The sequence below is a fragment of the Notolepis coatsorum genome, assembly GCF_963971535.1.
Source record: "Notolepis coatsorum genome assembly, chromosome: 3".
Classification (NCBI taxonomy): domain Eukaryota; kingdom Metazoa; phylum Chordata; class Actinopteri; order Aulopiformes; family Paralepididae; genus Notolepis; species Notolepis coatsorum.
The window spans coordinates 55,383,953-55,408,582 of NC_140167.1; the positions used below are offsets into that span (position 1 = coordinate 55,383,953).

The following is a 24,630-nucleotide window of genomic DNA, read 5'->3' on the forward strand; positions in this document are numbered from 1 at the left end:
CAAACCTCATGTGTGGCATTTAAAGCTGTATAAAGACAGTTGGCTTTTTGACTCAATTAGGGGCAAAAGGTGTCATTGAGCATTCTGGGAATTTTAGGACATTCATTTTCCAAAATGAATGAATGCATCATTTGTTGAATGTTTTACTGAATGAACCCCAGCTCTTAATAACTGAAGGCTTATTGTATCCAATAGGCCTACTTGTGTCGACCCAGCTGTCCACCACTCTTATCTCATGGTGGTTACTGTCTGACTTCCACTCCTCAGCGATCACCATACTCATTTTAGCAAAGGGGATTTGGAGATACACACAGACCACACTCCCATACACACACACACCCACACACACACACACACACACACACACACACACACACACACACACACACACACATACACATACACATACACATACACACACACACACAGACAGATGCACTCACACACACAACCCCACCAGAGGTCGATGGGATTGGGTTTCACTACCCTGCGCCACAATGCAGGAATCCCATTTAGAGGTCCTGTGAAAGCTGCCCTCGCTGCGGGACCAGAGTATCAGGAATCCCAGTGTAATGGCAGTCCCTGACCAGAGGGGTATCAGAACATAAGACCTGGTCCTGCTGGAGAGGTATCAGAACATAAGACCTGGTCCTGCTGGAGAGGTATCAGAATGTAAGACCTGGTACTGCTGAGGAGGCCCCAGGCAGGGATCTGAGGGCTGATCTATTGATCATAATGACACACTGCACCAGAGTCCATGCAGGGTTTAGTAGGTAAGAGTCAAACAGTTCTTGAGTTCTCCAGCTGTTAGTTCTCCAGCTGTTGGCAACAGTCCATGCTACCTCATTAGCTAGAGATGGCCTACACAGGTTAACCTCCCCTGACTCACCAGGTTAAACCTCCATGATGTGCCCTACAGTACATTTGGCTGTTAGTTACTTACACTTAGCTAACATCTGCTAGCGGAGAAGCTCTCTGCGATGCAGCTGGAGCACTGCTTGGTGGCCTGGATCAAGGACTACCTCACTGAGAGACCGCAGTACGTCAGACTAAAGGACAGTCCGTCTGATGTACTGGTGAGCAACACCGGCGCCCCCCAAGGAACTGTGCTGTCACCCTTCCTCTTCACCCTCTATACCTCAGACTTCTGCCGCAACTCAAGCGGGTGCCACCTGCAGAAGTTCTCAGACGACTCCTCCATCGTAAGCTACATCACCGACGATGATGAGGAGGAGTACAGAGCCCTGGTGGAGAGCTTTGTGGGGTGGAGCGACAGCAACCACCTCCAACTCAACACCAGTAAGACCAAGGAGCTGGTGGTGGACTTCCGGAGGGGCAAGAAGAGCCCCCCCCCCCGATTCCCATCACCATCCGAGGGGTGGAGGTGGAGGTGGTGGACTCATATAAGTTCCTTGGGGTACACCTGAACAATAAACTGGACTGGTCGGATAACACAGAGGCCCTCTACAGGAAGGGACAGAGCAGGCTGTTCTTCCTGAGGAGACTCGGGTCCTTCAACGTGTGCAATAGACTGCTGCAGTCATTTTACCAGTCTGTAGTGGCCAGCGTCCTCTTCTATGCTGTGGCATGCTGGGGGGGCTACATCAACTCAAGGGACACCAACAAGCTCAACAAGCTGGTGAGGAAGGCTAGCTCCGTGGTGGGAGTCGAGCTACCTAGACTAGAGGTGATGGCAGAGAGGGGGATGAGAAGGAAGCTGGCTGCCATCATGGAGAACCCCTACCACCCCCTCTACGACGAGCTAGTCAAGATGAGAAGCTCGTTCAGCCACAGACTCATACCCCCCCGGACACTCAACTAACCGCCTCGGACAGTCCTTCATACCAGCGGCCATCAGGCTCCACAACAGTGGGCAGCGACTAGCGGCCTCCAGGCTCCACAACAGGGGGCAGCGACTGCTGCCAGACATTGACCTAGGACTAATAGGAACCCAAGGAGGACAATAACACTACCTTAGGCATACTGCACCTTATGTGGATACTGTGATACTGTGAATAATGTATATTTCAGTGGATACTGTGATACTGTGAATAATGTATATTTCAGTAGATAGTAAATTATAACACTACCTTATGCATACTGCACCTTATATGACACTGTGAATACTGTGAATATATTCTTCAGTTAGTTAGATAGTAAATTATATTGACATTTGTTTACACTGCTTGTGTTGTTTTTACTACCTGTACCCCCCCCCCCCCCCTTCCCCCATGCTGCTATGATGCCTGAATTTCCCCAAGGGGATCAATAAAGGAATATCTTATCTTATCTTTCTTTTTAAGGTACTTCTATTTATAGAACACTTTAAAACTGGCATTAACTTGCCAGATACGTAAAGATGACAGCCTCTGGGTTTACTTCAATTGACTGATCCCAAGCACCACCTGCCTTGGCAACACCTTGACAACCACCTTTAGCGTCACCTGCATGCCATTCGGTCACGTTTTAATGAGCGCAGGAGGCAAGTCATTCCTTTCAATGAAAAGTAGCGTACTTGGATTATCTGCAGTGGAGTGGAGTGCCAGTGTCTTCAATCTTGATTTACAAACAGAGATGGGCTCAGTGTTGTGGATTGAGGCAGGGAGAGTGTTCCAGAGGGTATAATTGAAAAGAGATGGACTCATTGGACGGCGCTTCACAGTGCAGATGGACAATGACCCGAAGCATACTGCGAAAGGAACCAAAGAGTTTTTAAGGCAAATAAGTGGAATTTTACACAATGGCCAAGTCAATCACCTGACCTGAATTTATTGAGCATGCATTGGTGAAGACAAAACTGAAGGGAAAATGCCCCAAGAATGAGCAGGAACTGAAGACCATAACCACCATGAGATAACGGTGGTGGACAGCTGGGTCGACACAAGTAGGCCTATCGGATACAATAAGCCTTCAGTAGGGTCCTATGAACTCCGTTTGATCTGTTCCTGTTTTCGGATATGAATTTTTCTGTTTTCGGATTTCTCTGATTTAATATTTTTTCCTTTGTATTTAACAATTTTATTTATTTTTTATTATTATTCAGTTCAGTTAAATGCAGTTCAACTGCCAGTGCATGCAATAACTAAATAATAATTAAATAGTTAAATAATACAAAATAATAGAGACTGACTTTCTCTCTCTCTCCTCTCTCTCTCGTTACGCGTGACTCAGCCTGACTTGCCAGTCAGGCCTTTATGCGACAGAGAGATTCAGATACAATTGAACACAAACGGTTCCAAATATATTAATGTTTCTCTGCATATTTTCACACCGCCAACAAACTACTGGGTTTCGTCTGGCTACTGAGATATACACGTTTCTAAAGATATTAAGCTTTCTCTGCATATTTTCATACCGCCAACAAAGTAGCCTACTGGATTCATTGTCTCTAAATGGATTTGGTAGCGGTTATTTCTGCGTGTCTTCGACACCTGAGACTGAAAGTACTGAGCCCCTCCTAGGGATGCCCCCCCAAAACCTGGTTCTAAACGGGAACCGGTACTACATTAGAAAAAAACTGAGTATTGATAAGCTCTGACGTTATCGGTACTCGAGAAATTATGGAGTTTTTTTTCGAGGAATTGAAACGTCTCAAACTAATCTTGTTTGCCGTTTTCTCTATCTCTCCTCTCTGTCTCTCTCTGTCTGCACGAGGAGCGGGCTGTGCTGTGCTACATACTAGGGGTGCACCGATATATCGGTCGGGTATCGGTATCGGCCGATAAGTGCCTTGTTGACTGCCATCGGCCTGTCGGCCGATAAGCTCAAATTTGCCGATGGCAGTGGCCGTTAAATATCCGTAAATTTGTGTCGCGTCAATCTGGTCCACATGTTCAAACTTTGAAAAAAGTTTCAGTCAAGCAACCTGCACAACCCTCATATCGGTGAGCACAATTTGTAACACAAAAAGAGAGACGTGTAGCCTATTTATTTATTTAATATTACATTTATTTATTCATTTTGTTATTATTATTTTATTTGTTGCCATGCCTAAAATAATAGTCAAGCATAGGGCTAAAACATTTTCATAAACAATAATATAATTTTTTGTTATATGGTTATAATAAAAGCTTTTCTATACATTTGTCTGATTGATTGATTGAAAACTTTATTAACAGATTGCAGAATGGGTACAATACAGTACAGCTCAATACAACAACAGTGGATGGAGGATGAAGACCAGAAAAATACTTTCGGCTTTTTTACATAAGGATCCTCCATTTTCAATTCATCAAAACATTTAGAGACATACAAATATATTATGTTTGCCACAAATATTGGTATCGGTATCGGCCGATTGTGTTAGTTGAACAATCGGTATCGGCGGCAAATATATAATCATATCGGTGCATCCCTACTACACACCCTCGCGACTCGAGTCGCTCACACATGCACATACGGGTACTTGAGAGACAACTCTGCTCTCATCAGCGGAGAGAACGAAACGTTCGAAAAAAGCATGCATAGCGTGACCTGTGTAACATTAAGTTACACTTCTATCTTAATGTTAGCAAGCGCATGCATAGCGCGACCTGTGTAACATTAAGTAACTTGTGTTCCGTGGGGAAAGACCGTTCATCACTGCATACAACTTGGTTTAATCCAAACGTCCATTCAGAAACTTTGTATTATGAAATAATTCTGGGATGTCATGTGACTAATGTCTGACTATTTACCTATGCCTTGGCGCGAGTTCAGCTGACTTCAGATTCAGATTCAGATTACTTTATTCACCATATTGTACAGGTACAAATGGAACGTGATTTGACATTTCAGTGCATGATTATTCACAAATAGGAACAACAAAATAATAATAATGATAAATAAATAAGTGCAAAACAGGACAGAACAGTGAGACAACAATAAGACAGTAAAGTGCAGTGGTAGTGGTAGGGGACATGGATACAGTGCAGCATAGTTCAAGTCCAGAAGTCCAGCCCTAGCAGCTCGCCATAGAGGGGGGGTGGAGCAGGGGGACACCTGACTCGTTAACCAGGCGAGCCGCTGAGGGGAAGAAACTCAGTCTGTGGCGGGACTTTAGTGTCTTGGGCAGCCGTAGCCGCCTGCCGTGGGGGAGCATGTTGAAGAGGTTGTGACCCGGGTGGGCGGGGTCTGCCATGATCTTCCTCGCCCTCCTCAAGGCCCTGGTGGAATGTAGGGACTCGAGGGAGGGACACTGTTGACACGCCCACTACGCAAAGCGTGCGCTCTCACACACACTCACACATACACACACACACACACACACACACACTGCTCCGGTAATGCATCCACTCAACTCATGGAAAATACAGCATCAGTCGGCTGAGTGGCGCAGTGGGCAAGGCGCTCGCCACTAACGCAGGATATGCTGGTATCGAGCCCAGCTCTCTGTGTTGCTACCGGCTTGGCCGGCTGTCATACTAACACAATTGGCAGTGTTAGAGGGTGGGAAAGCCGGTGGGTGGGGATTGGACGTTGTGGACAGCGACTCCTACAGGTCGTTTGGGTGACGCCGCTACGCGTCTATTCGAAAGGCAACCGGTTCATGCTTCCGCGTTTTGCGCTCTGATTGGCCACTGCTGTTTCTGGTCGCACCAATTGTGTGACGGCAAGTTCTTTCGCCGCTTAAGCTTAGGCACTCTTTCGAAGTTGGTTAAGGTTAGAGTTTGTCTTAGAGCATGGCGATAGAACGCCAGCCCTGATTCCAAACTCTAACCTTAACCAACTTCGAAAGAGTCGCCTAAGCTTAACCAGTGATAAACTAGGCGTTAGGTAGTTTGCTGCTGGTCGAGGCGGAAATGGGCGCGTCACGCGATTGGGCGCACATGTCACATGACCAGAAACGTCAGTGGCCAATCAGATTCGCAAAAACGCATGAACCGGTTGCCTTTCGAATAGACGCCGCCGGTACGGCGGAAACAGGAAGTATTGGGGGCAGCGTGAGCCTCCCACGTGTTAATACGAAATTGGGATGGGAGAAAAATAGAGAATGAGGAGAAAAAGTGGATACAAAAAAAAATAAGGAAAATACAGCATCAGGCTATTGTTCTAAAAGTATCTCTACTAATAAAATTAGTAGTTTTGAACCGTTTTTAACAGCTGGGTATTGGGTGGGACATTCTTATTTAAGAACTTTCTAAATAAAATAGAAAAAAAGTTAATTTATCTGACTGCTTGTATTAATTGATCAAAACGTAGCCATGTGCAGTAATATAGTTATATAAAAGAATAATAAAGCAATGTCAATTCTGTTCTTAACACTTTCTTCGCCAGGCTTATGTACATCATTATACCATCCTCTGCCAGCTCTATTTGTCTATGGAGAAGTTCCCCTTCTTTGCAGGGCTATAACTTTTTAAATTGTATTGCTAAATTGACATTACTATGGCCCATTCAACATCAAGTATCTATTGTTCAGGGTGTAGTAACGTTATACTTTTTCATTCACATATTCATACTAAAATACGGTCTAAAGTATAAATATGTTTTTATCGTTTTCTGCAGCTTTCTGCAGAACGTGATTTATAGCCCTAAATGCATTATATTGATGATTGTATACAGTTTGATAGCGATCGGCGCGAGATAAAAAATGTCAAATGGACGTGCTTCTAGAAGTTACTACTTATCATCTGATGTTGACCGGATGGGGGGGGGGGGGTCGTTTATAATTCCGTGGCCAACGTTAGATGATTCATCTAGTGTGGGTGATATGATCATTAGAGCAGTTTGTATCGAACACGGTAAAAAAAAACGCTGAAACTCACCCCAGTCTCCTCGGGCCGTTGGGCGATCAGCGTGGAGCAGAAATATTCCTATTATGGCATGTTGAAATATGCGATCCATCTCCAGGTTGTATAATAGTATATACGTCCAAATCATGTTGTTTATCGAGTTACTAGCCCCTCCCCTACGACACAACTGTAGTTGACAGCAAGGGAAATTATACAGCCGGACAAGTTAACAATAATTAACACATTTACAAGTCATATTAAATTGAACAAATAAGGAAACAGATAGAGAACAAAGCAATCATGTTGTTTATCGAGTTACTAGCCCCTCCCCTACGACACAACTGTAGTTGACAGCAAGGGAAATTATACAGCCGGACAAGTTAACAATAATTAACACATTTACAAGTCATATTAAATTGAACAAATAAGGAAACAGATAGAGAACAAAGCACTGAAATGGCTAATATCAAATTTTTGACCTATTTCTGAACTGTGCAACGTTTTCGGCATTTCTGAAGAATCCTCTCCGCCAAGATGAGGCGGCCTAGACCGTGCCGCATCATTGTTGTAAACCAGCCTATGGGTGTGGCGACCTCAGAGGTTTAGAACACATCTTGATTGCTTCAATTAAAGTCCATTGTGGTGGTGTACAGAAAAATTGTGTCAATGTCCAAGTATTTATGAACCTGACTGTAGCTCTATGTAACGTTAGCGTACCCCAGTGTTAAAAATAACATTATAGCCATTGGTTTTTCAGTGTCATTGTGGATAGAAAAAATTGTCTCTCATCCTCTGTTTCATAAAGTAGTGTTGGCAATCGTAGTCAATGCAGGGGCATGTTCAATCTGAAAACGTTTTGCCGGCTGAACAAGACTGTCGTCAAGCTATGGTGCTTAGCAATGGGTGTTAAGTAGGGCTGGGCGATATGGCCTCTAAATGATATCACAATATTTTTTTGCTCTATCACAAATCACGATACACGACATATATTGCGATATTTTGACATTTCCTCTAAAGCACTTAAAAATGCTTGATTTAACCCTTTGATCGATTTTTTTTTCTCATTCATTTTTCATTGAATCCCATCCAAAGGGGTGAATTACCATCTGGGAGACGATAGGGGGCGCTTTTTTCACATCTGAGCGCCTGGAGTGGCTGATTTTCCAACGGTAGACTTGGTTGATGAAATATGATTTCAGATCGCTAATAAAAAAGAATAAATTAAAATACGTGAATTCTCGTGAGTGGGCATTCAACCCGCGGGGGGTAAACCCGAGAAAACTCGGGTTGGGCAATCAAAGTGTTAATGAACTGTACCCGATATTTATTTAATATCGTCATATTGCCCACCCCTAGTGTTAAGGTATGACTGGAGGGTCAAAATAAGACGGCGTTTGCAATCGGTCAATTATTTTTTCTCATTGTGCAGATTTAAAGGCCACAATCTTACTGCAGCTGGTCAATTTGGTTGCATTGTTGCTGACCACAATTTTTTTTTATCTTTCTCCCCTCCATTCCACCCAGGACCTGACCCGAAGCCCAAACTACATGGAGACGGCAGAACGTTCCGCGTGTGGCTGGACCCGAACCAGTACCAACAGGACATGACCAGTAGCATCCAGACGGGCACAGAGGACCCCTACGAGACCTTCAACATCATCATGAGACGCAAACCCAAGGAGAACAACTTCAAGGTTTGTACTAGGAGTTTAACACGGACAACAGTCCTTACCTGTAACCTAGACACACGGCCTGCTCTCTCTTTTTCCTCATTCCTTTTTATGCCTCTGCGTGGAGCAGCTGTGGCCGGGTTGTCTTCGGGTTGTCCGTCCACTTGGACTCAAGGACTCATGAATGTGTGAGGGAATTTCAAAAAATGTAGCACAAACGTCCACTCAGTACAGACTACTACTTCATTGGTCTAGGTCAGGGGTCGGCAACCCACGGCTGTATAGTTTGAAAAATAATAATAATATGGAAATAAATAACGGCTATTTAATTTTTTTATTTTGGAGATCGAGGTGATACTGTGAACTGAAATAAAAACTAAAATATACATCACACCCTGCGGCTCTTCCTGCAATCTGCAGGTGGCTAATCTTGAGTTTCCAACCCCCCACTAAGCTAACCATGGATAACTAGGGTTTAATTCAGCATGGACAGATTAATTTGCTTTCACTACTAATGATGCAGGCTTACCTGTACCTGCTTGATATGTGGCGAGAAATTTGCGAACAAAAAAAACGTCACTCCCACTCAAAAAAATCAAAAGCATGTACCGTACTTTTCGGACTATAAGCCGCGGCTTTTTTCCCCATTTTTCGACCCTGCGGCTTATATAACGGTGCAGCTTATATGTGGACCAAACCCGAAGATATTGCTTTTTTTACTGCATTGAAATGTTATTTATCTGTTCCCTTATTTGCTAAACTTAATACAACTTGTAAATGAGTTAATTCTTGTTATTTGTCCGACAGTATTGTGACAATCCCCTCTGTGCACGAACCCTTACATATGGTAATTAAACATTAAATCACCTGCGGCTTATAGTCCAGTGCGGCTTATATATGTACACATCATTCAATTTAGCTGCTGCGGCTTATAGTCAGGTGCGGCTTATAGTGCGAAAAGTACGGTAGTTAACAAACAAACAAAAATTCGAATAAATAAACAAAAATGAAAAATGCACTTATGTCAACAAAAATGTCCAACTAAATAATATACGTGCATAAAACACTGAAAATAACTGTACTAACAAGCAACAAGAGTATTTTGAATGAGGCTATTATTATTATTATTATTAAGATAGCCTACATAGAACATAAATAGCCTGTCTCAGCTCGGATTGGTATTGATGTCGCAGATTTAGCCAGTTCTGCCAGCCTGGGGAATCCCCCCGCAAGTGACGGTAACCAGTGTTAATTTAGTCAACGAAGATGATGACTAAATATGGTCATCAACGAAGCTTTTTACCCTGACAAACGAGACAAGACGTCACGTTAATGGAGATCATGTGACACTAATGTGAAAAAAATTATTCATGCAATGTCGTTGACTAAAAAACGACGACGCAAAATGTAGTTTGCAAAATAAAATCTTGCTAAACGTTTATTCAACTTCAACGTCAACACTGTGTTCGATTCTGATCAATCGGCCAGTATCACGTCTTCTTGTGTTATCATCTCTCCATCCCTTCCCTCTGCGTTGTGTACTTTTAATGGTCCTGACGTCTTATATACTGGCTCTACAATCCTTATCTCTCCCTGTTAGTGCGATCCGCAAACCATAATAATTCTCCACCTTTCGTAAGAATTCGACACTTTGACAACGTACTACCTTACAAGGAAAAGCATTGTTTATTTTCAGCTCAGATGTTAACAGATTGTATTGTCCATGTAAGATCTATTCTAATGATCTTTCGGTGTGTTCAGTCTTATCGTCCTTCTGCTATTCAGTCCACTCGTGGTCAGGCCTGGTCGTTAGCCAAGACCATCCTCGTGTTAGCCGAAGCTAATGATGATGTGGCATCCCCCCCCCCCCCCCCCCCTCTCTGTGATGAGAGGAGAGAGTCTCTTCTGTGTGATCTCAGTCCTAGTCAGATTGTAGTCTGCCCTTAGTCGCTCTTGGTCTGCCCCTACCCGGAACCACTGTCAGCTTTATAGGATCTTTGTCATAGCAACGACGGCCTGCCCCTCTTCTGGTTGTCATGCGACGCGCTGTCATGACAACTGCTAATAACCTTTCACACATTTTAAACGCAGTTTCTACTGTCAAACCCTCTCCCTCGCACTGCCTCTGTTATCAATGTTGATGTACTGGGGAATTCAAAACATTCTGCTGGCTGCTAAACATTCTGCTGGCTCCTGCCTCTGAACCGCTTCTTCTATCACTGTCTGCTAAGGCAAGCACATTTCTGACCTCTCTGACCTGGCCCCTTTTTAGATGCGGTCATCTCCCCCCAATCTATACATCACATACATTGAAAAACCACCGATTTCTATCAACTGTTTACTTGCTACTTGCTAGCTAACAGGAACTCGTTTGCAGACAGGAAAGTAACAAACATAATTGTCCGTGCAGAACCCTTATCCCCAACACATCGTTCCGTGGGTGAATTATTGTTATTGTTATATTGTTATGTCCTGGGGTTTTGTGTGTTGCTCTAGTTGTAGGGGCACCACTGTTATGCTGGGAGTGTTGTTCCCCCCGGGAGATATGGGAGGACGGATGTTACGTTGTTGTTGTTGTGAAGCTAGCGTATTAGGAGGTAGATGTGTTGTGTATGAGAAGGGAAGTATCAACTTCTAAAACCCCATATTGAGCTGGAAATAAAGCACCATACAGAAATGGAAACTCCTCTTTCTTCCTTACATTACTACTAGGGATGCCCCGATCACGTTTTTTGCCACCGATACCGATCACCGATCGTCGTGAGCCATATCGGCCGATACCGATCCGATACCGATTGTTTTTGATTAAAAAGAAATTAAAATTTATTTTATATATATATATATATATATATATATATTTTTTTATAAAATATATATATTATATAATTAGACTTGTACTTGTATTATCTGCGAGACATCGCCACCACGCAACAAGTCAAAATGCTCGCTATCTGCAAACAGCTCCACTGTCTGTGTACTCTAGTAGCCTCCAGCTCCAAAAAGGATTCTCCGGCGCTGCAGCTGGACCCTATTGGTAACGTTACGGTTCTTTGGTCATTTCACATTCAGCAAGCCCTCAGCTCCAATACGCATTGAATCAATGTTATAAGACATTGATATCAAGAGCTATCTGTAGCTACTGCTAGCCGGCTAGATGACGTTAAGACAGAACTTTAGTTCAATGGGACATTTCGTTTTGAACAGAGAACTAACGTCAGCTAACGCAAGCTAACGGAGGTATGAACATGGACTACTAGACTTTATGGATCATTTGTTGATATCAGGAGCTATCAATAGCTAGCCGGCTAAATACTGTTAGACAATGCCTACTAAACGTGAATAGTTGACTGGGTAATTTTGTTTAAACAGTAACGATAGCTAGATAGCTAACGTTAGCTCAGGTCGAATGCACTACAGACTCGAGCAGGGGAGCCTCCTCTCAGTCCTCAGTGTTTACAAACTCTACACAGGGGCGGGCGGGGCTAGGGAGGAGGAGCAGCGGCAGTTTGCAGGTCCTGTGTGTCTGATTTGATTTGATTTTATTTTATTAGGGATCCCCATTAGCTGGTGCGATAGCAACCAGCTAGTCTTCCTGGGGTCCACACACAAAAAAACACACAAAAACAATCACTATTGCAAAAAACAAAATTATTAAAAGTCAGTACACACAATGCATAATGAACCTACTGTAACAATTAATATAGCTAAAATTACATTAGTGTAAAACAAAAACAAAAAATTACTTTACAGTGTTAAAAACAATTTAAAAACTATTTAAGATTCTTTTTAAAAGTGAATCTACTGTAAATGCAGCAGAGGTTCCGAGGCAGGCCATTCCACAGAGTTAATGCTCTAAAAATAAAAGATCTCCCCAGAGCGCTGGTTCTAGGACCTGGCAATTCAAGCTGCCCACTACTGGAACCTCTAGTGTAATGCTCGTGCACAGTATTACTAAAAACAATCTGATTATGTATAAAAACAGGAGTCTTACTGCTCATGACCAACTTGAACAGCACAAGTATATTAAAAGACAATCTATTTTCAACGTTAAGCCAAGAGAGGCGGGCATGCATACGGCTCACATTAGACCTTAGTGAGCAGCCCAGTACCAACTGTGCTGCCCTGTTCTGGACCACCTGGAGCTTCCTGAGGTCACCACTGAGACAGACAGCGAGTGAGACCTTCGCTTGATCGGTTTCCGCGATCGGCGAATATGACTCATTATCGGAATTCACGGATTGCATATTTATACTGAGTATCGGCCGATAACGATCGGTGGCCGATCGATCGGGGCATCCCTAATTACTACATGACGGATCGCTACATTATGTTGATCCACCATAATAGAACACATTAAACAGCTTACATAAGTGAAGTCTAACCAGCTATCACTAACGTTAGCTTTTTTTGTTTTTAGAAAAAGCTCACGCCAACTTATGAGGCTGTAACTGAGTGGCGAGACTAACCAAAGAAGACTAAATCGAAACTAAACAAAAAAGACTAAGACAAAAATGCTCAGACCTCTAGTTGACAAAACCTTGATGAAAAATAGATAAAGGTGACTAAATATAATGAAAATGAAAAAGAGCATTTGAGACATGACTAAGACGAAAGCGAAGATTTTAAATAGCTGACGAAATTAACACTGACGGTAAAATAGCTTTCGGTTGTCAGGGCAGTCCAGATGCCTGTCGTCAGGGCAACCTTGCGACCTAGCTCTCTGCACAAGCGCTCCTCTCTCCGTTACGCATGCTGCCCGCGTCTGATGGCCGAATCTGTCTGATGACACACTGGAGAAGATGTATGAAACGATATTAAATATAGAAATAGATGCGTTCGTTAGACAAAACTAATTTCAATAATATATGCCTTATTCTATGCACACTGTACAGCCAGCCTTTATTAGAGCCATATGAAATCAGTTTAATTTTTTTCCAAATTCCATAAATTTTTTTCCCAAATTCCGTTTTTTCCGTTTTAATATTTCAGAATTCTGTATTTTGCTTTGTACGCTCATTTTACCATCAGAAATAGTGTCTAATAAGTAATAATTTGTGTTCATTGTGCTGCTTTTATAAAGCCTCAAATGATGGCTTACAATATTTCATGAAAGCAAAGTGTTTTGTTTGTCTAAGATTTAAAAAGGTTTAAACTTTACAGCACTGACAAAGTTGAACAAAGTGCTGTACAAGTCCCACAACATAAAAAAAAAAAATTATAATTTTTTTCTTTTTTTTTATACAGTTGATTCCATTTTTATTGCTCAATTCCGCGATTCCGTCCGCGATTCCGTGATCGCGGATTTCATATGGCTCTAGCCTTTATGCGACGGAGAGATACACTTTCAATTTTGACAGAAGATAATCTCTAGGGCTGACCTTCGAAGCTTTTTTTGGCAATCGAAGCTTCGGGCCGAGCTTCGATTTTAATTCGAAGCTTTGAGATTTTTTTTTATTTTTTTATTATTATAATATATATATATATATATATATATATATATATATATATATATATATATATATTTTTTTATCTTATGTTGTGGGACTTGTACAGCACTTTGGTAAACTTTGTTGTTTTAAAATGTGCTCTATAAATAAAGTGGATTGGATTAATTAATTAAGTAGCCCCTTTCGTGACTGTGACGCAGCCAACAAGGTTTCACTCGGCTGCGCTGCCTGGGTGCAGTGGGGCTGCTCTCACAGCCAACGACATGACATTACATACCGTAATTCCTCTAATAGTAACCCCGGCTTGTATTTGTTTCAACTGTAGCGGGTACCAGGCTTGTATTAGGAGGAGGCCTGTATAAGAGGGAGGCCTATATTTCAAATTTTCAAACGGATCATAATGAATAAATCAACATTTTGTGTCAGTTTGAACCCAGTAAAATGTACTGGGTTCATTTATTGAAACCAAGTACTGTATGAAATAGTAAACAGTGCAATTACAGGTGGTCACTGGTCATTTCAACGTTTTCAAAGTGAAATCAAGTAACTAGCTCAGTATGCAGCTCAGTATATTAGTAACCCGGCTTGTATTAGGAGGCCGGCTTATAATTGCTTAGCTCAAGAGCGCACCCGGCCATTAATAGAGACCCGGCTTGTATTTGAGACCCGGTTACTATTAGAGGAATTACGGTAATTATGTTGCAACCTTCGTCTATCAAGCAAACAATTATATTATATTTAATTTATCATTTATAATTTATAATTATATCAGACAATGCACCTACAAAAGCAGATGATTACAATTAAATTAGCCAACTTGGTAACACATTAGTCATAGCAGCATAGGCATAGGCATAGCCTTATTAATGTTTTGTGTGGCGTCGCCGTCGTGTACAACGATACTTACGTTTTTTAGGTGATTTGACAAAGTTGTTGTAGAGTTGTGATATGCCATTTTCTTCTGGCATATCTGGCACTCTGCTCTTTGGGCATTGTCTTTGCATATTTTAAAGTGTAACCACACGTCTGATGACTTCTTCGTCGACATGTCTGCTGCACATGTCCTTGTTGTTTTCAACACAGATAATCTCCACGTGCTTGTTGTAGAGAGGTGGAGTTGAGGCGCCGCTTACTTGCGTTTCATTGGAATGGAGGCGCAAGATTTGAGACAAAAAACAAAAAAAAGGAAAAATATATATATAAACTTCGCTTTTTTTTTTTTTATCTTCGAAGCTTGTGCCATCGAACGAAGCTTCGAAGCTTCGAAGTATTTAAGACAGCCCTAACAGGGCTGTACGCTAAGCTTTTTCACTAGGGGCACACTTGCCCCTAAATGAGAAATTTAGGGGCAAAAAATATTTTTTAGGGGCACATTTTTAAATAACAATTTTACCATTATTTATATCGATTGTTTTTATATAATTTTTTTTAATAAAATATATATATTATATAATCATACTTGTAGTTGTATTATCTGCGAGACATCGCCACCACGCAACAAGTCTAAATGCTCGCTATATGCAACCAGCTCCACTGTCTGTGTGTACTGAGTAGCCTCCAGCTACGGCCAGGATTCTCCGGAGCTGCAGCTGGGCCCTATACTGTAGCCTCCAGCTACGGCCAGGATTCTCCGGCGCTGCAGCTGCTCCCTATTGACTATATTCAGCGTGCCCTCAGCTCGAATACGCATCGACTCAGTGTTATAAGACATTGATATCAGGACGGAGCTATCTGAACTATTTAGTTTAAAACCTGTTCCACCCCAGGTGAAATCTGCATAAAATGTATACCTATGGTAAATGGAATATTGCTCCACTTCTACAAGGGCTATTTGCATATTCTTGGTATCTAGGAACATCTATGGACCTCAATGAATGTATTCTCAGTGTCAGAAATATTGTGTCTATTACTAGGCTTGCTTAAATTCTGATGAAACAAAGGAAAATATGAATTATGATTTTTCTTTTCATCTTTGACAGTGAATAAAACCATGATAATAATGACCAAACTTAAAAAACTGCCACTGAGCTAATTCAGTACCCTCTTGAGATCATGTGTACAAAAGATCTAAGGAAATTAATAAAGGGAAGATGATAAAATTGAAGGTTTTGTATATACAGTACTGAATTCTCCCATCCGGACCAATGCAATTTGAAATATTATTATAGAATATAGAATATATGCTTATACATTACCTTATTATAGCCAATTCGCACATTTATATATATATACATATAGTATCTTTCAAATGGCCGAGTTCAATTTGGATATAGTATCACCAGGCATGTATAATAACATATACAGATATTTAATGTAATCCACTGTACTTTTTTATTTCTCCCACAGTGTAATCATTTTGTAACTAATTTCAGATCTAATTATTCCTACATGATTACAATAGTGTGGAGAAACTGACTGCGTTTCAATATTTGTCAAAAACGTTACCTTTTGTAGCTTATTATCGCGAATCATAACAATTATTGATATGATTCATTCAGAATGCCTAACTTTGAACGACCATAGCGGACCATGGGAAGTGTAGTTTTGAGAAATTCCGACGCTGGCAGATAGCTGGCGATGCGCTCTTCAAAATGGCCGCAAAAAAACTACAATTCCCATGGTTCAACATTTCCATTTACGCTTCAGCGTCAAAAACGCGAGTGAAAAATAAAAACTTAAAATGATATAAACTCACTTTTAACCTATTGCTAAACTATTGCCAACCTAACGTTTTACATTCTACATGTATTTGTGACATAGTAGTGATAATAATACTTGAAAACGTTTGATTTTAAAAACGTTAAATTATTGCAGCACTCATAAAAATACTAATATATGATAATAATGTCAAAAAGGGGTCGGTACCGTGGCCGTGGGGTGGAACAGGTTAATGGGACGTTTCGTTTTGAACAGTAAGCTAACGCAAGCTATCATGCACTACTAGACTTACTGGAGCATTTGTTGATAGCTATCAGTAGCTAGCCGGCTGGCAGGCTCACCGAGGTCCCAGTGTTTACAACAGCCACGGGTGCGAGAGGGCTGGAGGAGAAGCAGATGCCACATCTCTCTCCGTGTGTCTGAGTTCAGTTCAGTTCGGCTCACTATAGGAGGTCGAACAACGCGTCGAAAATATGAAGCAATACTAACTTTACTTTTCTTCATAGCTAAATCAGACAGTCAGCCAGTCTATCAGAGTGAGTGCTCAGTCGATTGTTCCCGCTGATCATACCTGCTGAGTGCTCACTGCTCAGCTCGCGTGAGTGACGTCATCGCGTCATCACACGCCTTGGATAATTTAGGAGTGAAATGCGAATCCAAGGCTTGAAAGCACTACTCGCAAGCCCGCCCCCAGATAATATTTACCAATCGCAACGGCCAATTAAAGGGGCAATTCGCGACGATATCATCGCAGCGTACAGCCCTGCCTAATAATCTCCCGATTCAGATATAATTGAATACAAACGGTTCCAAAGATATTTAATGTTTGTAGGCATATTTCCACACCACCCACAAAGTACTGGGTCTGTTGTCTCTTATTCTGAATGGATTTGGTGCCAGCTGTCATTTCTGCCCGTCTACTGTCCGACACTTGAGACTGAACGAAAAATAACAATAGGTACATAGAAATAGGCCTTTGAATAAATTCCAATCCCTCTCTATATATAGTATAAATATATATAAAACTGTATACACTGTGTTATCTTCATTTTAAGGGTAAATAGGTTTTGCGGCTCCAGGTGAATTTTATTATGTGCAGGAGCCATTTAGAACCATTTGTCACACAGACTCATATTTGACTCAGCAGGGACATCCACTTACATTGGTCTATGTTTGCCCCTCCCCCTACAGGTAAAGGAACACATTAAACAACATTAAAGCAAATGCACTTACCGTCTTATCCAGAGTCTGACAAGAAGATAGATACCTATTTCCTTTCTGGTCAGTAGAAATCGATCTGGCTTCAAGCTAGCCTAGGCCTAGCTTAGCACAAATTAATGGAAGTGGACTGGATAGGGATCAGCTAGCCTAGCTTAAAATTCTTGGAGATGTGTTTTTGGCCAACAGCCAGGTAGCTTTTTACTGAACGCACAGAGAGGAAATTGGTACCTATCTTCTTGTCTGACTCCGGAGAAGACTGTAAGTGCATTCCCATAATGTTGGCGTGTTCCTTTAAGCCCTGCTCCCTTTTGTATTGAGAACCGTTTGTCATAGAGACTCGCGGGTGGCGCCGCTGGACTCCTACTCATAAGCCTCCCACTGGCTACTGGTTGGCAGAGGCATACAACCGTGAGGCCGTATACTCCAAGCCTTGAGTTTCCCCTCCTCTCTTCTCTCTATCACAACTGACTCTCAAGGCCTTGAGCTCTCCTTCTCTCTGTTTCCCCTCCTCTCTTCTCTCTATCAGAGCTGACTCTCAAGGCCTTGAGCTCTTCCTTCGCTCTCTTTTCCTCACTCCCTTTTCCTCGTTCCCTCCTCTCTTTCTCCTTCTCTCCTTTTTCCTCCCTCTTTTTCTCGCTATCCGAGAGCCGGCTTTCCAGGCCTTGAGCTCCAGTCCTCCCGGCATCATCCGTTGGGTGATCCATCACTCGTGCTGGACTGCCAGGGTCTTGGGGGGGGGGGGGGGGGGGGGGGGGCAGGCAGCTCTGGGATTACCACCAGCTCAAGGCCCCTCTCTCCCACTGATCCCAAACTGAGACACTCCTCCACGGGTGACCTTGTGTTGTTATCCCCCCTCCTCTCTCCCTCCCTCCCTGTATCTATCCCTGGCAGCAAGCCTGTAGGTTGTTCATATTGTTAGTATCAGGTTGCACCCCTGAAGGAGGCAGCTGGCACAGAAGGCTAAGAAGATGGAGACCCCCGTCCTGTGTCCTGGTTTCAAGACACTGTGATAGTTCTTACACCAGTCATGGGGAAGGCTAACCTTGTTAGCAGGGCTGGGTATTGAAAACCAATGCCATTGGATTTGCAGTGTCAAATTTCCCACGGGATAATAAAAGTTATTCTATTCTATTCTATTCTATTCATCAAGGTATCTGACTTAATCAAATCAATACTACCCGGTATTGTAAAATCTTGAGACAAACAACAATACCCGTTTTGAATACGTTAATTTAAAAGAAATGCTGTTTCTGCACTTGATCACTATCAGCGTTATTGTATTCTATGACTTGTATCATATATTTATTTATTATTATTATTTTGTATTGTTATTCGCACTTACAAACATACATTCTGGGATAAAATAAGTAAAAAGAAGAACAGTTAAAATGTGCAGGAAAGGTAAAAAAAAAACCAAGGGCTTATAAGCGACCTCCCCTCTTAAACCTATATAGGATAACTACTATATCCTATGACTTGATTGACCTATCAATACAAAACACAAAAAATTACTGTTACGGATGGTATTGGTATCAAATGCAAGGTGTTTGTATCAGTATTAGTACTTAAAAATGTCAAACAATACCCAGCTAATTTGTTTGTAATTGTGTTGACTATGTTGTATGTGTACCATGCACAAAACAATTTTTTAAATAGGATTTTGAACACTTGGACTTTTTTTTAAGCTTCTCATTAAAGCTCTGTCAGATCTGTTAGTCCAATTCTCTCAAGCCCATTTCTGTAATTCCAAATCAAGAAGAATGACTTGTGAATGATTTGTTGTTGTATTTTGTATTTTTAAAATGTATTTACTGACGGTGTAAAAACACAGTAACTAATAGTTATTGGAGAAACGTTCTCCTCTGGCTTCACGACCTGGATACAGGCCGGAGACGTTCCCCTGTCCAGTGTGTGATGTGTGGGGCATTAGGACGGTTGGCAGCTCATTAAAATGGAGTTGACAGACACACAGATGTCCCACTGCCCCGCCATGCAGCTATTCTCATCCAACTAAGGTTTCTCTATCCTTCTCTTTCAGACAGCTTCTTATATACTGCCACCTTAGGTGCTCCTTTTTCATCTTATTACCAGTTTTCACTGATGTCGGCTTAGGGCTGGATTTTGATTCAGGGCATTCCAGATACTATATTACACACAGTTGAATAAGGAATTCATTAATTAGCATATTTCTCTTTGAGTAATACCAAAAGAGACTAGTAAAGACTGGTTTGCGGTTTGCGATCCATATCCTTATCTGTGGTAACGCACATTGTGACCTTTCAGTTGCGAGGGTGGTCTCTCTAACTGTGGGTTCTTTACTATCTAACCGAGCTCTCTCTCCTGTCTGCTGGTGTCTCTCTCTGCCAGGCGGTGCTGGAGACTATCAGAAACCTGATGAACACCGAGTGTGTCGTCCCCAACTGGCTTCACGACATCATCCTGGGCTACGGCGACCCGGGCAGCGCCCACTACTCTAAGATGCCCAATCAGATCTCCTCGCTCGACTTCAACGACACCTTCCTGTCCCTGGACCACCTGCGTGCCTGTTTCCCCGGTTACACAGTCAAGGTCAACGAGGGGAACCCTGAACTACAAGTCCCCCCCTTCAGGTTAGGGTCGATGGTCCAATTTAGAATACGTGGCCTTCCAAGAGGTTGTCCTGTCTTGGTGTCGGACGGAGGAATAATGGAGACATGGGAATTATTTTTGATCTCAGCATTTGTAATGAATGATCAAACAAGAAATATGTTTTTTTTATTTATTATTATTTGCTGTGAAAAGAAAAAAGAAATAAAGTAAGATAAAATAATAAACAGTCTTTTGTCCGAAAAGGAATAGGAAGAAGCAATGTTCTTATCAGGCCCTACCCCTTGTTGCAATATACCCTTAACAAATGTTCAAAACAGTTTAACATTTTCTTCCAACAGAATCATCTGCAAACAAAATCACTTGTCCATCGATCAAGTTAATATATAATAATTACTGTTAATAAATCATAGTTATTTTACAATCAATAGGCTACTATCCATCCAGGATTTTTAGAAAGCAAAAGGTATATGCTGACTAGATCAGACCCCAAACTGCAACAAAATAAACGAAGACAATAATTTCAAGAGTTATTGTATTTCATGCTTCAGTTAATCACACCAGTACGAACTGCCTTCATATTCTCCATGTTTTCTCTTTTTGTTCCTAGAATCAAGTTCCCAGTCCCAAACAAAGTGGACAAAGGGAAGAAGAGGAAGATCGACAAGGAAGAGGAGGAGGAGGAGAAGAAGGAGGAAGACCGGACGTTGATCGTCGAGCCCCATGTCACCCCCAACCGTGGGCCGTACCCCTACAACCAGCCTAAACGGTGAGGGGCCGCGGTGGAAGGTCAAGCCTCCAGGCTCAGAGGGTCAACTGCAAAGAGAGCTTAGGAAGTCCTGCCGGGCTGGAATAAACTTAGCTTTTCTCAAGGCTAGAGGTCAAGGCCTGACCTCTCTGAACACCAGGCAGCCCTCATCTGTCTCCGCTCTGTCCACAGGCCTCAAATACAACACAGGACACAACACCTTTGCTTTTAGCTTGAGCTCAGGCCCTGTGCTTGTTTCAACCTCTATTTATAAAAAAATGATGTATGTATGTATTTTGACAGTGCATATTAATGCACATTGCTGTAAATATGCCAGTTAGCCAAAAGGCTAGTTTTCAGCCCTAGTTCCTAGTTACAATAGGCTCCCTAAAAGTAAACGCTAAAAGGTAAGGATAAAAACACAGTTAAAATAGTGTGCAAGTAGCAAAACAAACACACACAAAAACAACACTGATCAAATTGACACATGACATTAGAGAAGGTTAACGTTTAATGTTAATACAGTTAAAATGATAGGACAATGTTAAGCAGTGTTATAGTGCAAGCAACAAATATTGGTTGAATCCCCCTTTCAATTCATGCTGGTCTGACTGTTGATTTATTTGCTAGTGTGGGCTCATTTTCTGCTAGTAGGGAAAGGTATTTCAAGCAAAACTACTATTGGATATTCATTGGGAACTATTCAACCATTCTCTGAAGATTGTCCAGTGGCTCAGAAAACGGACGGGTCAAACTAGGATGTTTGTACATTTGTACCATCTGATGGTATTAGCATTTTCTACTTTTTGCACTTTGAATTAATTAATGAATGAATGAAATGAATGAATTCCATATTTGGTTTAACAACAAGTCCTTTGGGGGAGCCCTGGTTGAAATATGTTTAAAAATGTGTTTAAGAAAAACATCACAGAAAAGCGGGTCGCATGAAATAGGTTTTCTCTCTAAACACTCTTGAGTGTCTGTGACTTAAGTAGTTGATTTGTTGTTTTGACATGAATGGTAATATGAATGTTGTTGTCACAGGAACACCATCCAGTTCACTCCCACTCAGATCGAAGCCATACGCGCCGGGATGCAGCCGGGACTCACCATGGTAACGTGACAGTGATTATTTCTATACACCACGGAACATAAAACACATGATAATGTCCCTTCATTAACGTCAACACCAGAGCACAGGCATTCTCCTACACTGCCTTTATATCGTCATTCAACAGCAGGCAATGCGACATTCACAGAACTTAAGTGAGGTACATTTGGAAGACTGTGCAACATTGCCATTCCAGGGAATGCTGCCGTGGCGGGTCAATCTTGTCCGTGCTGCCTGTTTATAATGCCCAGGATTTGTTACCACTCACTGGCATTCAGTAAAGGGAACTCCCCCCACCTGTAAATATGCTGGAGTTATTTAGCATCCTGATCCCCATCACTCACACAGGTCTCAGGCCTGTCCTGGACACCCCTCTATAAATAACATTGGACACAATAGTACTAGTGCACATAAAAAAAACACATAGCATAAATTAGTCCACATAAAAAACACATAGCATGGATTAGTGCACATAAAAAAAACACATAGCCCATGGCAGTAGATGTACATAAGTACAGTTTCATCCACACATGGTAATCCAGGCTACTATTGCTATTCTTGCAGGAGCACAACACACATACACACGTGCATACAAACACGCATACTCAACACAGTGGTTTGATGGAAGATGCAGTCCTTGTGTGGTGATTGGTTGCTGGCAGTGAGCATTGGGTTATTATTTATCATGCAGCTAGCGGGAGTAAATATGGCAGATTGGCTATCAGCACAGTCATAAAACAACTCTGCATGCATGCCACGCTCTCCTCTCCATTCCTCTCCCCCTCCAACACCCCTCACTGGCATGTGTTACTGTCGTTAACAGCCAAGACGCACGCACACACACACACACACACACACACACACACACACACACACACACACACACACACACACACACACACACACACACACACACACACACACACACACACACACACACACACACTCTCTCTCTGCCTCTCCCTTTAACTAAAGAAACCAAAGAGATGTCTTATGGGAGAGTCTGCTAATTGCACTAGTTTTTTTTGCAGAAATTACTCACCTGCAATAACACTAAAATGGCTCATGCATATATGTATGAGGTAATGCTGATCTACATATTACAACCAGAATTGGTACCACAGTAACTGGTGTACTGCGGAAATGGCAGCATTACAGTGAGGTGTGTTTGGCCTTGTGTAACTACCCCTCCCTCTTCCCTGTGTGTGTGTGTGTGTGTGTGTGTGTGTGTGTGTGTGTGTGTGTGTGTGTGTGTGTGTGCACGTGGAGCATCACGACCCTCCTGCACCAGGCCCCTCTGAGACAGAGCTAAGAGAGGGGCGCTGGGCCGTCCTGATGCACCCACACACGGGGCCTCCCTGTCAAAACCACTAGTGTGTCTGGGAGCTTCTCCTCTTTCCTCTCATCTTCTCATCCAATATGCTTTTTTTATCCTCTAAGTCTAAACGCTCACTCTTTCCTTCTCTTCACCTCACTCCCTCCCTGCAGGTCGTAGGACCACCAGGTACAGGGAAGACAGATGTTGCTGTCCAGATCATCTCCAACCTGTATCACAACTTCCCAGAGCAGAGGACCCTCATAGTCACACATTCCAATCAGGTAAACAGGAAGCTCACTTTTACTGTATGCATACACACACACACACACACACACACACACACACACACACACACACACACACACACACACACACACACACACACACACACACACACCTACACACACACACACACACACACCTACACACACACCTACACACACACCTACACACACACCTACACACACACACACACACACACACACACACACACACACACACACACACACAGTCAGTATCACAACCTCATAGATGCACAAACCTGACCTTCTTTTGTTCGTAATGTCTTTGTTCTGAAAAGTTTGTTGGAGAAACTTGTATTAAATAAAATATTACAAAAAATAAATAAATAAAAATAAAAAACACTGAAGCTGTCTAGGAAATTCATAGCTTCGGCCCAGAATTTCCCCATTAATCAGCCAAAAAAAATGTATATCCGAATTATAGAGGGGAAATTAAAATGATAGCTCCCCTGTGCCCCAGGCCTCCCCTCTCAGTGTTTAATCAGAAAGTAATCTGCTGGTGGAGCCTGAAGGAGGCAGACGTCACACCAACGCATCCAGGCTTTTTTTCATGGCCAACGCCTACTGGGTGAAATACAGACACCCTTCCTATTGACCTCTATTGTATTTGGCCTTACATTGTTTGAACAGTTTTGTTAGCTGTTAAGTCAAGCAATTACTTTCCAACACTAGCTGCCTTTGAGCGTTCGCACCATTGTGAAAAGTTAGGTTTGATCCGTTTTCAGGCTCATCCAGTATTCCTCTATAGTATTTCAGCTGCAGGATATTTCCTCAGTTCCCTTCCTGGACATTTAATATTGCGCTTATGAATCTCCCAAGTGACCTAAAACTAAAAGGTGATGACTATTTCTGGGCC

General features: G+C 42.2%; 1 protein-coding gene across 1 annotated transcript in view; it reads left to right on the plus strand.

Annotated features, from left to right (window-relative positions):
* aqr (aquarius intron-binding spliceosomal factor) overlaps nt 1–24,630 on the plus strand; it is a 181,889-nt gene that overhangs the window by 65,214 nt on the left and 92,045 nt on the right. Inside the window, exons 20-24 of the mRNA XM_084309865.1 lie at nt 8,238–8,407; nt 20,077–20,318; nt 20,906–21,064; nt 22,088–22,157; nt 23,643–23,753. Of these exons, the coding sequence (XP_084165991.1) occupies nt 8,238–8,407; nt 20,077–20,318; nt 20,906–21,064; nt 22,088–22,157; nt 23,643–23,753 (752 nt within the window). The remainder of the gene's footprint in view (nt 1–8,237; nt 8,408–20,076; nt 20,319–20,905; nt 21,065–22,087; nt 22,158–23,642; nt 23,754–24,630) is intronic.